This window comes from Acomys russatus, chromosome 18, assembly GCF_903995435.1.
Source record: "Acomys russatus chromosome 18, mAcoRus1.1, whole genome shotgun sequence".
Taxonomy (NCBI): domain Eukaryota; kingdom Metazoa; phylum Chordata; class Mammalia; order Rodentia; family Muridae; genus Acomys; species Acomys russatus.
In genome coordinates this window covers 21,941,848-21,955,295 of record NC_067154.1, presented here as the reverse complement: position 1 = coordinate 21,955,295, position 13,448 = coordinate 21,941,848, and the positions used below count along the sequence as shown (strand labels likewise).

Genomic DNA, 13,448 nt, shown 5'->3' with positions numbered 1-13,448 from the left:
TGCACAAAACCAGAAGGATAAAAGTTAGCTCGGAATAAATGTGCATTATCTAGGGCTGAAGCCTAACAACCAGCGTGCGACGAACAGTGTCCGGAGGTTAAGGACCGAGAGTGCCTGGTTCAGCGCCGCGGTCCGACCTGGCGAGCCCGCCAGGCGGGAGGACGCCAGCCTTTCCCTGGGCCGTGAGTCTGCGCATGCGTGCGGCGGAGGGGCGGGCCTTGGCTGCCATCTTGGCGCGCGCGGGATTCCCTCCCCGGACTCCTACTGGAGTGCGCTGTGTACCACTTCCCGTGGCATCCCACTGAGGTAACCCGCGGCCCGGGCAGCGGCTGGTGCAGCCAGGAGGCCTTCCCTACAGCCGAGATGCCCGGCGTGCAGCTGCCGCCCAAGGAAAGCGCCCTCTTCAAGCGCGTGCTGGTGAGCTGAGCGCGCCTTGTTTTTTCCTCAGCCCTGCTTTCCGCTGGCTGCACCCTCCCCAACCCCCACCCCCCGCGGCGCGCGCTCCCTCCCAGTCTCTGCAGCGTGCTGGGCTGTCCGCACTGCGGCCGCTTTCCAGAAACCTCCCTGGCAAAGTCCCTGAGACCCCGGTGGCTGGGTTGCCCTCCGAGGCTCAGGGCTCAGCTCGCCCTCCAGTAGTCGCCCCCTCAAGGCTGCTTCTGGTCCAGGCGGGGGCACTGCGCACCCCCAGATCTAGTCAGATGGAAGAGACCGCTGTTTGGGGGTGCTGGGAAATTGAGCTCCCCACCTCAGTGCGGGAGAGGTCCCCGCGGTCTTAGGGAGCCAGTGCTTCTGTTCCGGGAAGAGTTTGCATGTGTGTGGTTGCCCTCCCCCCCTTGTGGAGCTGACTTGCCAGAAACTTTCTTCTAACTCGCCTGAGTGATTAGCTGCAGAGGCTTTGAGACCATTCACGTGGCTTTGAAGCAAGCCTCCATAATGCCTTGGTCATGCCAGACCAATGCCAAGCTAAGAGAGGTTCGCTTTGTTTGGTTTTATTTTTATTTATTTATTTTTTTAATTTTACTTAAAACAGGCTCACTATGTAGCCTTGACTGGCTCGGACAGGCTTGTTAGACAAAGCTAGCTTAGAATGTAGAGAGATCCAGTGTTTTTGCCTCCTGAGTGCTGAAATAGAAGGCATTTGCCACTGTGCCTGGACAAGGAGTTTTCTTTGGGATGTGTGCCAGTGTATCTGTCACCTTGGCACCTTCACCATTTTTCAGGTTATACCCTTTTAGGGAGGCGAGTTGGGACATGCCTTTGTATTTCTCAGTGTGCCCTGGGAATCTTAAGTTTTATAAACGATTATGAATTAATATCTGTATTTTCTTTCTCTTTTCTTTTTTGGCTTCTCAGGACAGGGTTTCTTTGTGTGTAGCCTTGGCTGTCCCTGAGCTCACTCTATGTAGACCAGGCTAGCCTCAAACTCTTGGAGATCCGCCTCCCAAGTGCTGGGCACCACCCCCTGGCTAATAGCTGTATTTTCTAATTTTAATTTTGAAAATGTGGTGCTTGCAGGACAAACTTTTAGATTTAAGGGTGAGTTTATATTGAGAGCACGTGGCTACGCGCCGGTTAGCTGTTAGTCAGTTTTACTGGAAGTAAAACACTGGTCATAGAGTAGTTAGTTCAATGCCATCACCTGACAGAAATTTACAGTAGTAGTTCTGGTTTACGCCAATAGAAACTTAACGTTTAGTATTGAGAATGTTAACAATAATACATAGATTGGGGGAATTTTGGTCTTGTTTGTTTGCTTGTTTGTTTGTTTGAGACAGGGTCTTACATAGCTCAGGTTAGCCCTGAACTCCATCTGCTTTTGCTAGAGAGTTCTGGAATTACAGCTTTGAATAGCACATTGAGCCTAGGAATGAAAATTTGAAATCTCAGTTTGATATGGAGCTTAACAGTTAATAGAGAAGCTTGCTTGGCAGATAAGTGACCATTCCTTTTATTACTGTAGCAGGTCAGTATTATTTAAAGAACACTGGGGACTCTTCCTCGGCAGTTTCCTCTGCTTCTGTCCCATAGTCTGTCCTTGTTGTTTGTCTGGTGAACCTCTATAGTCAAAGTTGGACCTTTCAAAATTGATTATATTTATTTGTGTGCATGTGTGCATGCCATGGTGTTCGTGCAGAGATCAGAGGACAGCTCGTAGGAGGCGGTGGTCTCCTTCTTCTTAGGATCAAGCTCAGGTAGTCAGGCTTGGGGCCAGGCATCCTTACTAGCTGGACCATTTCACTGGTTCTGTTTTGTTTACTTTGAGATTTGCGTTTCAGAGTTTCACTCTAGCCCACAGTGGGCTGTGTAATCAAGGCTAGCCTTGAACTCAACTTTCTAAGGACTGGGGCTGATTGATTGTAGGGATTGAGCCACCAGGCCTGGCTGGCTACCAGGCTATGTAATTTATTCATATGGTTCAATTTTTTTTTCCCCTGTTACTTTTGTCTTCTAACCACTCAGTTCTCTTCCCGAAGCCGATCAAGAAAATTCAATTTAAATATATTTTAATGAAGGCTTTAAATTATCACCTCCACATCCAATCTCTGCTGCAATAGTTAGCCATGCCCTTGGTGCTATTTTGCTTTGAGTTTAGGAGGATAGTTTTATTGAGCATCTCTAACTTGTCTAGCAAAAGGAAGCCTAGACAAGATTTCATTCTCCTAGAGCTCGGAAGATGGTGGTGAAGACAGGCAGCAAATAAATGAATAAGTAAGAATGTCAGAGACAAGAGAGCGATAGCACTGGTAGCAAGGGTTTGCAGAGGGTAGGAGGCTGGCAGAGTTACACAGCATGGTCAGGTAGGGGATGTGTGACTTAGATCATAAGGAACAGCCCAGGGATGATTGGAGGAAGAACATTTTAGTTGAAAGACAAACAGTATAGAGGCCCTAAAGTGGGGGAAAGCTTGAATATTGAGGGATAAGACACCTAGTCTAAACAATATACTTGATGGGAAAGTACTGAGAACGCTGGCGCATGTGTTCCGGGAGTAAAGATGCTTTTTGTGCTAGTGCTAGATGAGTGATAGTCTTTGCAGCTGGACCATAGTTTGCAACAAAGTTAGGCTTCTATGTGTGTTCAGAGGCTCACTATCCACATTAGTAAACTGAGATAATAGCACCACTTTAAAGAGATTCTTATTAGAACCAAATAAGATTAAAAAGACAAAAGAGAAGTGCTGATAAGGCTGTGGAGAAAATGGAACCCTTCCTCTTTGCTTTTGGTAACGGAAGTCAGGACTGCCAGCACAGAAAACAATATGGCAGGACAGTGAGGTTGCTCAGCGGGTGAAGTGCTTGCCGTTCAAGCTTAGAGTTCAATGCCTGGAGCCTACAGAAAGGTGGAAGGAGAGGCCCAGCCTCCATGTCTTCTGATCTCTTCACAGGAGCTCAAGCACACACACTTAAAACAAGCAAATCAACCAGCAGGGCATGGTGACACATGTCTTTAATCCCAGCACTCAGGAGGCAGAGGCAGGTGACTCTTTGTGAGTTCGAAGCCAGCCTGCTCTACAAAGAGTCCAGGACTTCCAGGGATGTTAAACAGAGAAACCCTTTCTCAAAAAACCAAACCAAATCAAACCAAAAACAGTTTGGAGTTTTCCAAAAAACAAACAAATCAAATTAAAACAGAGTACCCAAAGAATTTCCATATGATTCTGCTAGCCCACTGCTGGGAATGCATACCAAAGGAACTGAAATCACTAAGTTGAAGAGACATCTATAGTGTTCATGGCAGCACTATTTCAACACCATGATAGCTAATAAATGGAAACAATCTAAATGTCCTTCAACTGATAATAAAACAATGGGGCAATACAATGAAATAGTAATCAGCTATAGAAAAAAATGAAAATACAGTATTTTCAGCAATATGGGTGATATTAGACATCATGGTAAATGAAGTAAGCCAGACATAGAAAGACAAATACTTCAAGGACTTAGGGTTCATGTGTAACCAAAAAAGTTGATACCAGAGAAGTTGAATAGAGGTTAGCAGAGGCAGCTGGGAATGACTGGATGGGGCAGATTGTGAAAAATTGATCAGTGGATACTAAGTCCCAGTTATATGGCTTTAAAATTCTTCATTCTGTGTCAGTCTTGGTTGACGATTCTGCATTTATTGAGTTTATTCTTCAGTTATGTCTTTATTTCCTATAATGGTAAAAATACTGTTTGTCAAGTGCACTTAATGCTGTAATTAATATAAACAAAAGAGCATGCCATCATATTTTAGAGTTTGGATTTTGAATTTACAATTTATATGATATAATGAAAATGGCTTCATATCCATTTTATAAAATAACCTTTGCTGCTGTTTCTTTTTAGAAATGCTATGAACAGAAGCAGTACAAAAATGCCCTCAAGTTTTGCAAGATGATTCTTGCAAACCCGAAATTTGCTGAACATGGAGGTACTGTCTGATCTGCTGCAGTGTTGCTTTGGGGGGACTATAATTCTAAAGCTAGGCAGGACTTTTGACAGTAAAAGAACACTTCTCAGAGTCTGAGGCTGTGCCTCTATTTAATGCATAAATGCTTCTCACTTTTTGTTATGTTTCAAGTGATCTAGTTTCATGCTTTAGTGTATGTAGTATCTTTTAATATCTTATTTAATTTTTTAGTTTATGTGCATTGGTGTGAGGGTGTCAGATGTTGGAGTTACAGACAGTTGTGAGCTGCCATATGGGTGCTGGGATTGAACCTAGGTCCTTTGGAAGAACAGGCAGTGCTCTTAATTACTGAGCCATCTCTCCAGCCCCCAGTATGTGATGTCTTTTAGATGAGGAAGTTGACCTGCTGAGGGACAATTGGATGAGGTAATGTGCATGTTAATATCCCTCTCCTGAGTGCTTCAGATATCAGAGCTTTTCAGATTAATTGTTTAGATTACCAGTTGACCATACCAGTTCAAAAAACCCGGCATCTTAGTTTCAGATCTCAGAGCAATTAGGATTTGGGATTTTTGTGTTAGCGGTGCTCAGTTTTATAGGTTAGATTTCCTCTGTCCCTTTGACTAGACTATAATTTGTTATTTTAGTTTCTTATATATGAAAATAGGCTGGTATTTACAGTATAGACTAGTATGCCGATAAAGTCACATGCGTTTTATTCTTTCGTGTTGTTTTACGTATTTCCCTTTTTTAAAACTTTGTTTATCATGTGTGAGTGTATGTACTGTTTGCATCCATTCCACAGTGTATGTGTGGAGGTCAAAGGATAATTCTGAGAATTGGTTCTCTTCTACCTTATGGGTCCCATGGATTGAACTCAAGTTGTCAGGCTTGGTGGCAACTGTCTACTCACTGAGCCATCTAGCTGGCCCTTATTTGCCTCATCTTTTTATATAAATATGTTACCATCAATCCATTGTTAGGTTGTTAAGGTGTTTTTTTTTTTTTTTAAATCATTCCTAATAAAGTCTACATTAATGTTTTTTCATCATTTTACTGGTAGACATTGTTTCTTTGGTCCATAGTATAACATAGCTAATTAAGGCCTGTCAGAAAACTAGACTTGGACAACTTTTAAGATCATTTAATTAGAAATTATGATGATATTGCTCACCTTTCTAAAATTAGATGATCTTTTGAGAGAAATACAAGTTCTCATTTTATGAAGTTTTGGAAAATGAAAAATGTTCAGTTATGGGAGTGGGCAATTGTACCCCTGAGTTCTGAAAGCTATATAGTCTATAGAGATCATTTTAAAAACACTGCTACTCTCTTAAGTCCTCTGTGGAAGGACTTAGTGTTTTTCAGAGAAATACTTTGTTGGAAATCATCTTCATCTTTCATTAACTTCCTGACATTGGCTTGGGTTGCCATCTGTAGTCCAGTGTTCTGCTCTCCAAATGCAAAATAAGTTTGTTGAAGCCAGGCATGGTGGTGCATGCCTTCAATCCCAGCACTTGGGAGGCAGATGCAGGCAGATCTCTGTGAGTTCAAGGCCAGCCTGCTCTACAGAGTGAGTCTAGGACAGCCAATGCCACACAGAGAAACCCTGTCTCAAAAAACAAAACAAAACAAAACAAAACAAACAAACAAAAAAGTTTGTTGACAAAATAAGATCTGCCAGTATTGAATATGGTGATGACTATATCTGTCTTTAATCAGGTAGAGTCACTCTTTTTGTGAAGTATAGATTATATTATGAGCTGGGGGGGGGGTGGTGCATGACTCAGGAGGCAGCCTGGTTTACAGAATGAATTCTAGGACATCCAGGGCTACACAGAGAAACCTTGTCTTGAAAAACCAGAAACAACAAAATTAGACTGTGGTTGGTTAGAATTGGTCTCAAGGGGGTCGGGCAATACTTAGTGGGCAATGTGCTTGCTGAGCAGTTGCGAAGACATGCATTCACATATCCAGAACCCACGTAAAAGCCAGATGTGGAAACAGGGGTCTGTAATCCCAGTGTCTCAGTGGTGAGAAGGGAGGTGGATAGGAGAGTCCTGGAAGCACTTATACCAGCTAGCCTGATGAAAAGCAAAGAGACCCTGCCTTAAAGAAGGTGAACATTGAGGTACAACCCCTCAGGTGTCCTCTGACTTCCACATGTGTGTCTGACATGTGCTCACTCTCACTCACACATTTAAACACCTACACACACACACACACACACACACACACACACACACACACAAATTGGCCTTGAGGAAATGTGGGTCTACTGTAGTAAATTTAATTAAGGAGGACTCAGGTGCCTGCTTTGTTAATTTTTCTTCAGAGGATAATATAAATCTCATTATGTAGAGTCTTCTAAAGGGTAGACCCTATTCCAGTCTAAGGCATTTTAGAATAGGACTTCGGTTAAAGAAACTCTGTTCAATATTAAATATGGTGATAATGATTACAATGTATATCTTTAGGTAGTCACTTCTTTTTTTTTTTTTTTTTTTTTTTTTTTTTTTTTTTTTTGAGACAAGGTTTCCCTGTGTAGCCTTGGCTGTCTTGGATTTGCTCTGTAGACAAGGCTGCCCTCAGACTCACAGTGATTCATCAGACTGCCTCTGCCTCCCGAGTGCTGGGATTAAAGGCGTGTGTCACCATGCCTGGCGGTAGTCACTCTTTTTGTGAGGTATAAGTTAGATTATGATAGGTTAAAATTGGTTTCAGTGGAGATGCTTCAAGCAAATATATAAGCATGACTTTACTTTTGTACCTTTGTGATGAAGATAGAGGTGCTGGGGCAATAGTACGTTAGATCTCGGGTACTGACATAGTGCTAGGAGAATAACTTGATTTTTTTTTTACTGGTTTTTCAAGACAGGGTTTCTCTGTGTAGCCTTGGCTGTCCCGGACTTACTCTGTAGACCAGGCTAGCCTCGAACTCAGAGATCCACCTGCCCCTGCCTCCCAAGTGCTGGGATGCCTGGCATTAACTTGAATCTTTCATTTGTAAACAGAGGTTAAAATTATTTTTCAGAGACTTTGGCTATGAAAGGATTAACGTTGAGCTGTTTAGGAAAAAGAGAAGCAGCGTTTGAATTTGTTCGAAAAGGACTTCGCAGTGACGTCAGGAGTCATGTCTGTATCCTTTTGCAGTAGTTAGGGTGGTTCACTTGTGTTTTCATTTACTTGTCTTTTCTAATTCAAATTTTATAACTTTTCTGTGAAACATTGAACTCTTAGGAATTTTAATGAAGTCTATGTATCTGCCTATTCATTACTTGTCATCAGTAATTAGCAATTTAATCCTTTAAAGAAAATCTTCATGGTGAGAAAGAGACCAGCTTTTCCCTTAAATATCCGTGAATTGATACTTCCCTATTTCAGATAATGATTTTTAGTTATTTAATCTACATAAATACTTGTATCTCTTGAGTCTCCTTTTGTAAGTTTTAGAGAAAAAATTAAATAAAAGAAAGAAACCGGGCTGGAGAGATGGCTCAGAGGTTAAGAGCACTGACTGCTCTTGCAGAGGTCCCAAGTTTAATTCCCAGCAACCGTATGGTGGCTCGTAACCATCTATAATGAGATCTGGTGCCCTCTTCTGGTGTGCAGTTATACATGCAAATACAACATTGTATACATAATAAATAAAAAATTTTTTTAAAGAAAAGAAAGAAACCTATTTTAAGCTGGGCATGATGGTGCATTCCTTTTATCCCAGCACTTAGGAGGCAAAGGCAGGTGGATTGCTGTGAATTTGAGGCCAGCCTGGTCTACAAAGAGAGTTCTAGGACAGATAGGCCAGGGCTACACAGAAACCCTGTCTTCTAAAACAACAACAATAAAACAACTATTTTAAAACAGTTTTGGCTGCTTGATAGTTCAGTGGTAGGGTGCTTGTCTAGTGTGAGCAAGGCACCCTGATGGTGCTCCCTGGTACTGCAGAACTAGCAGATGAAGACTAGGTTTTATTTTGTGTCAGGAAAAATGGGTCCTTTAGCTTGATTTCTGTTAAGAGGCTTAGCATTTGCTTTACTGAATCTTACAATTTTATTTTCCATTGGCTAGTATTTCAATATGTAAACTAATTTTTAAAAAACTTTAAAAGGATTGTTGAAGCGTTTTCATTTCCCACGGTCATGTTTTTTTTTTTTCACGTTGTGCTCTTGTATGTATGACATTTAATTCACTTAGCAGATGGCTAGTATTCAACATGTACACTGTCTATATTGTCACATATTTAACTTAGTTGTCTCTTAGAAACTAAGTGACTATTTTCTTATCCCAGTGCTTACCTTACAGTGATGAGAGATGCTGTGTAAGTATGGTAGCTTTTGGGTTTTGGCATTTTTCCCCCTAAAATAAGATAAGAGAATAAAACTTAATCTGTGTTTTTTAATATCACTAGTGATTAAATGGTAGCTATATTACTTAGAATTGGATGAATATAAACTTATTTTAGAAGATAATTAATTACAATTTTTATATAAGTGAATTTTGAGATTGTTTGGCTAAAAAAACCAAGGGAATACGATGGAGAAAAATGTTACTAATTTTTGCCAAGAATTTTCTCAAAGTTACTTAAAAATATTATGGAAAATTTCAAGCATGTCCAAAATGGAAGAGATTGGATGTTGAATCACTGTGCCCCTATCACCCAGCTTAAACAGTCAAGGCTTGGCTGCTTTCATCTTTGCCTTTTTCTCACTGTCCTTTTCCTGTGACCTCAGGTCATTCTGAAGTAAATTCCAGATAAAGTACTGTTGAGGTTACTTCATAGTGTATTGTAGTGTCTGTGAACGTCTGTTTCCTTAACTTGATAGGTTGGCATGTATATGGACTCCTGCAACGTTCTGATAAGAAGTACGATGAGGCTATTAAGTGCTACCGAAATGCCCTCAAATTAGATAAAGATAACTTGCAGATCTTGAGGGATCTCTCTCTGTTGCAGATTCAGATGAGAGACCTTGAAGGTTATCGAGTAAGTACTCTTAAATGTACTTTTTTTAAAATACAAAGATTAATTTTTTTTTTTTGAGTGATGAGATTGAAGGTATATGCCACCACAGTTGGCATAAAGATTACATTTAAAAGCATGTGAATTCAGATTGAATTAAACCTAAGGCAAGATGGTGTCCATTTGATCCATTAGGATCTGTAGTAGAAGAGTAAAGCCCCTTGAGCAATAGTTATAGGATTTCATATTTGAGCACTAAGTAAGGGTAAATTGAGGTAGCTCAGTGGGTAAAGACATTGCCACCTAGCTTGACAACCTGTGTTCCATGCCTGGGACTCGCACTGTGGAAGGAGAGAACAGATTTCTGAAAGTTGTCTTCTGACTTCCACATGTATACTGTGGCACCTATACACTCCCTCATGCGTTACACACACACAGGTTTTAGAAATTGATTATCTTTGGTTATACTAATATCTTTTGGGCTTTAACATTTTTGCTATACTCTATATAGATTTGACATTCATCGAGATTTGACATTCAGCTTTTATTGAAGTCTAAAGATTAATTAGCTTTTTAAAAATATAGGTTAGTAAATAAAAAAAATAATGTAGAAAGAATTGCCATGAAAAAGGGTAGTTTTTTGTTTTGTTTTGTTTTTTGTTTTTTGTTTTTTTTGTAAGATCCATTTTTCTCTTTAGTTATGTGTATAGAATTGTGTCTATTGTGTGTGCTTGTGCATGTGTGTATAGGTGCCTAGGGAGGCTAAAAGAGGGCAGTGGGTTCTGTTCAGCTAACATTACAGGCAGGTGTGAGTTGCCCATTGTGGGTCCTGGGAACTGAACTCTTGGTCTTATGCAAAAGCAATGTGTGCCTGTAGCCACTGGGTATCACCCCAGCCCAATAAAGAAATCTTTGAACAGTCTACACTTCCTGCACCTGCAGTTCTCTGCTGGGCATCTCTACATGACTGCCTCTTCAGTATCTTAAAGCCAGTCTGTCTGGAAGAGAGTTCCCTCTGCTGCTTTTGTTTTGTTTTGTTTTACTGTGACACCATGGCTATCTTGGAACTCAACACAGACCAGGCTAGTTTCAGACTCACAGATACCTGTCTGGTTCTGTTTTCTGAGTGCTGGAATTAACATATTAACATGTTAAAGGGTGTGCCACTATGTCTGGCTCCTTCAGTTTCTAATGTGAAGGAGCTATTAACTGTGAGCTGTGAACTCTTTGCTTCTTTTGTCATATGTAAACCCATATTTCACTAGATTCAAGAGCTTTGCTGGACTTTATGAAGTATGTTTGTTGTCTTCAGCAGTGCTTGGGTGTGATAGGAATAGTTTTCTTGGAACTGGAGAGATGGCTCAGTGGTTAAGAACACTTGTGTTTGCAAAGGACCCTGGCTTGGTTTCCAGCATACACGTGATGTTTTACAACTGGCTAAAACTGTAGATCCAGGGCATCTAGTGCTGTCTCCTGACCTCCGCAGGTGTATCTGTGGCATATACATATATACACACAGGCAAGTTCTGGTACATTATAAAATTTTTAAAAAGCTAAAAAAATGAGTTATCTTTAGGAGTGAGACCTTATGACTGTTAAACTGGATTATGAAATAGATTATGATACTGGAGAACAAGTCGTGAAAACAAAGCAAATGTGGAAATAGAAATAATGGTTTTCTTAGTTAGGGTTTTTATTGCTCTGATGAAACACCATGACCAAAGCAATTTGGGGAGGAAAGGGTTTATTTGGCTTACACTTCCAAATCACTATTTGTCACAGAAGGAAGTCAGGACAGGAACTTAAGCAGGACAGGAACCTGGAGGCAGGAGCTGATGCAGACACCATGGAGGGGTGCTGCTTACTGGCTTGTTCAGTCTGTTTTCTTACAGAACTCAGAACTACCTGCCCAGGGATGGCACCACCCCCAATGGACTGAGTCCTCCCTAATCAATTATTAATTAACAAGGTGTCCTTATAGGCTTGCTACAGCCTGGTCTTACGGAGGTATTTTCTTAAATGTGGTTCCCTCCTCTCAGATGACTGTAGCTCGTGTCAAGGTGACATAAGACTGTTCAACACTCTGGTGTCAGAGAACAAAGGTAGAGATGTTACTTTACCAGGCAGCTGAGGAGCAGTAGCTAGAGGGTGAGATCATCTGAATTTGATATCTGGGTTAGTTAATGGATTAGGGGAGTGTGAGTGTGCAAGTGGGTCCCTAAAATTGGGGAAGATCAATGAAGATAGAAAATTCTGCAGCTAAGAAGATAGGCTATTAGATAGACGATTAGCCTGCACCGGTCTTGCGTTTGCCAGAGGAAAAAACTGACCCGGATTTTAATGAAGGAGTGAGTGACAGAGAAGCAAGAGTGAAAGATAAAGTGATGTTACTTGATGCTCTATGAAAAGGGACCAGACACAGCTGGGATGACCTGAAAAGGATGCCTTCCCTTGGCACCTCTTGCAACCATGCAACAGAGTCAACAAGTTAGACATTTTCTAGACTACCATATAATTTGTATTCCCCGTGACACCCCTGTTTCTCTAAGCAGTGAAACTTGCTGAAACATGGGGAAAGAATGAGTGACTCTTGGGAGGTAGGGTCTCTGTAGAGAAGCTGAATTTTCTGCTAGGGCATCTATGGAAGAATTTCTGGTATTTTGTTCCTAATACTATAGAAATTCAGCAGTTTCATATGGGCAGTGGGCGTTTCCACTGGAAGAGTCTCCATAGTGTTTGACTGTTTCCCCTGTGCCCACCCTATATTTGAGACCACTTATAATAACGTAAATAAATGAATTTTTTTTTATTTTGTTTTGTTTCGAGACAGGGTTTCTCTGTGTAGTCTTGGCTGTCCTGGACTCACTTTGTACACCAGGCTGGCCTCTGCCTCCTGAGTGCTGGGAATAAAGGCGTGTGCCACCACACCTGGCCTCATATAATATTTTTTTAAATCTAGGATAATAAAAGGCTCTACTGATTTTATAAAGTGTTTTATAAGATGACAGCCTCATAGCAAGGACTACAAGGCACAGAGCCTTAATTTAGATGAGAAATGTGAAACACATTTTTTCATATTTTGGAACTGATACTTCTTGATTAAGTTAATTATGGTATTAAAGATTATTAAAATTCAGATGAAATGCAAACATGTTAGATAAATAAAGAACTTAAAAAGAGAGAATAACTTTCTTTTCAAGGAGACAAGATACCAACTTCTTCAGTTGCGTCCGACACAGCGTGCTTCCTGGATTGGATATGCCATTGCTTACCATTTGCTGAAAGATTATGATATGGCACTAAAACTATTAGAAGAATTTAGACAAACGCTGCAAGTAAGAACTTTAACATTTTCTCCTACTATTGCAGACTAAAATATTTGGCTTTTAGCTTTAAATTTTTCTTTGAAAAATATTTCTTTGAATAATATTTCAAAATGGTTAGAAAAAGTTAAAATGTAGAATTCACAGGATAAAATAAACTAATGTTTAAGTCTTATGGGCAGTAGTGGCAGATGGATAGAGAAAGAAAATATGATGGCTGTAATGGAGCTTAGGTCAAGTGCTTGTCTCGCAGGTTGTGCTGCTATAGGTGCTCAGCCTGGATCAATCCTTAGAACTAGAAAAGAAAAGAAATGAAAAAACATTGGGAATTGTTCTATGATATATATTACTTTATGTAGTTGGTGATATGGAAAAGATTTATGTATTTTTGTTTTATATTAGTGTATTTAGAATACTTACATGTAAAAATAAATATAAAGCATGTTAGAGTATTTAAATATGTTAACATTTGCTATAATTTTTAAGGTTTTACTGAAGTTCTCTCCTGTACCTTTCCAGAGGTAACCACTATTCTGAAATTGGTGCAGAGAATTCCTTTCCATATTTATGTCATGCATAATCTATAACAAATTCAGACTTGTTCATATGCTTAAGCATTTATGAGAGAGTTTTGTTTGCTTGTTGTTAAGGCCATGTCTCGTAGTCTGGCCAGGCTGGCCTTGAAATCATGCTCTTCTAGGTTTGGCTTTCTGGGTTCTGGGGTTATAGGTGTGTATCACTGTTCCACATCTGATAGTTTTTCATTTTTATGTGAG

General features: G+C 40.4%; 1 protein-coding gene across 2 annotated transcripts in view; it reads left to right on the top strand.

Annotated features, from left to right (window-relative positions):
• The first annotated feature begins 214 nt into the window (after positions 1 to 214).
• Positions 215 to 13,448, top strand: part of Naa16 (N-alpha-acetyltransferase 16, NatA auxiliary subunit) — a 52,298-nt gene continuing 39,064 nt past the window's right edge. For both annotated transcript variants that reach the window (XM_051160871.1, XM_051160870.1), the window contains exons 1-5: positions 215 to 417; positions 4,329 to 4,413; positions 7,427 to 7,531; positions 9,216 to 9,373; positions 12,550 to 12,684. In XM_051160871.1, the coding sequence (XP_051016828.1) occupies positions 364 to 417; positions 4,329 to 4,413; positions 7,427 to 7,531; positions 9,216 to 9,373; positions 12,550 to 12,684 (537 nt within the window). In that variant the 5' untranslated portion in view covers positions 215 to 363. The remainder of the gene's footprint in view (positions 418 to 4,328; positions 4,414 to 7,426; positions 7,532 to 9,215; positions 9,374 to 12,549; positions 12,685 to 13,448) is intronic.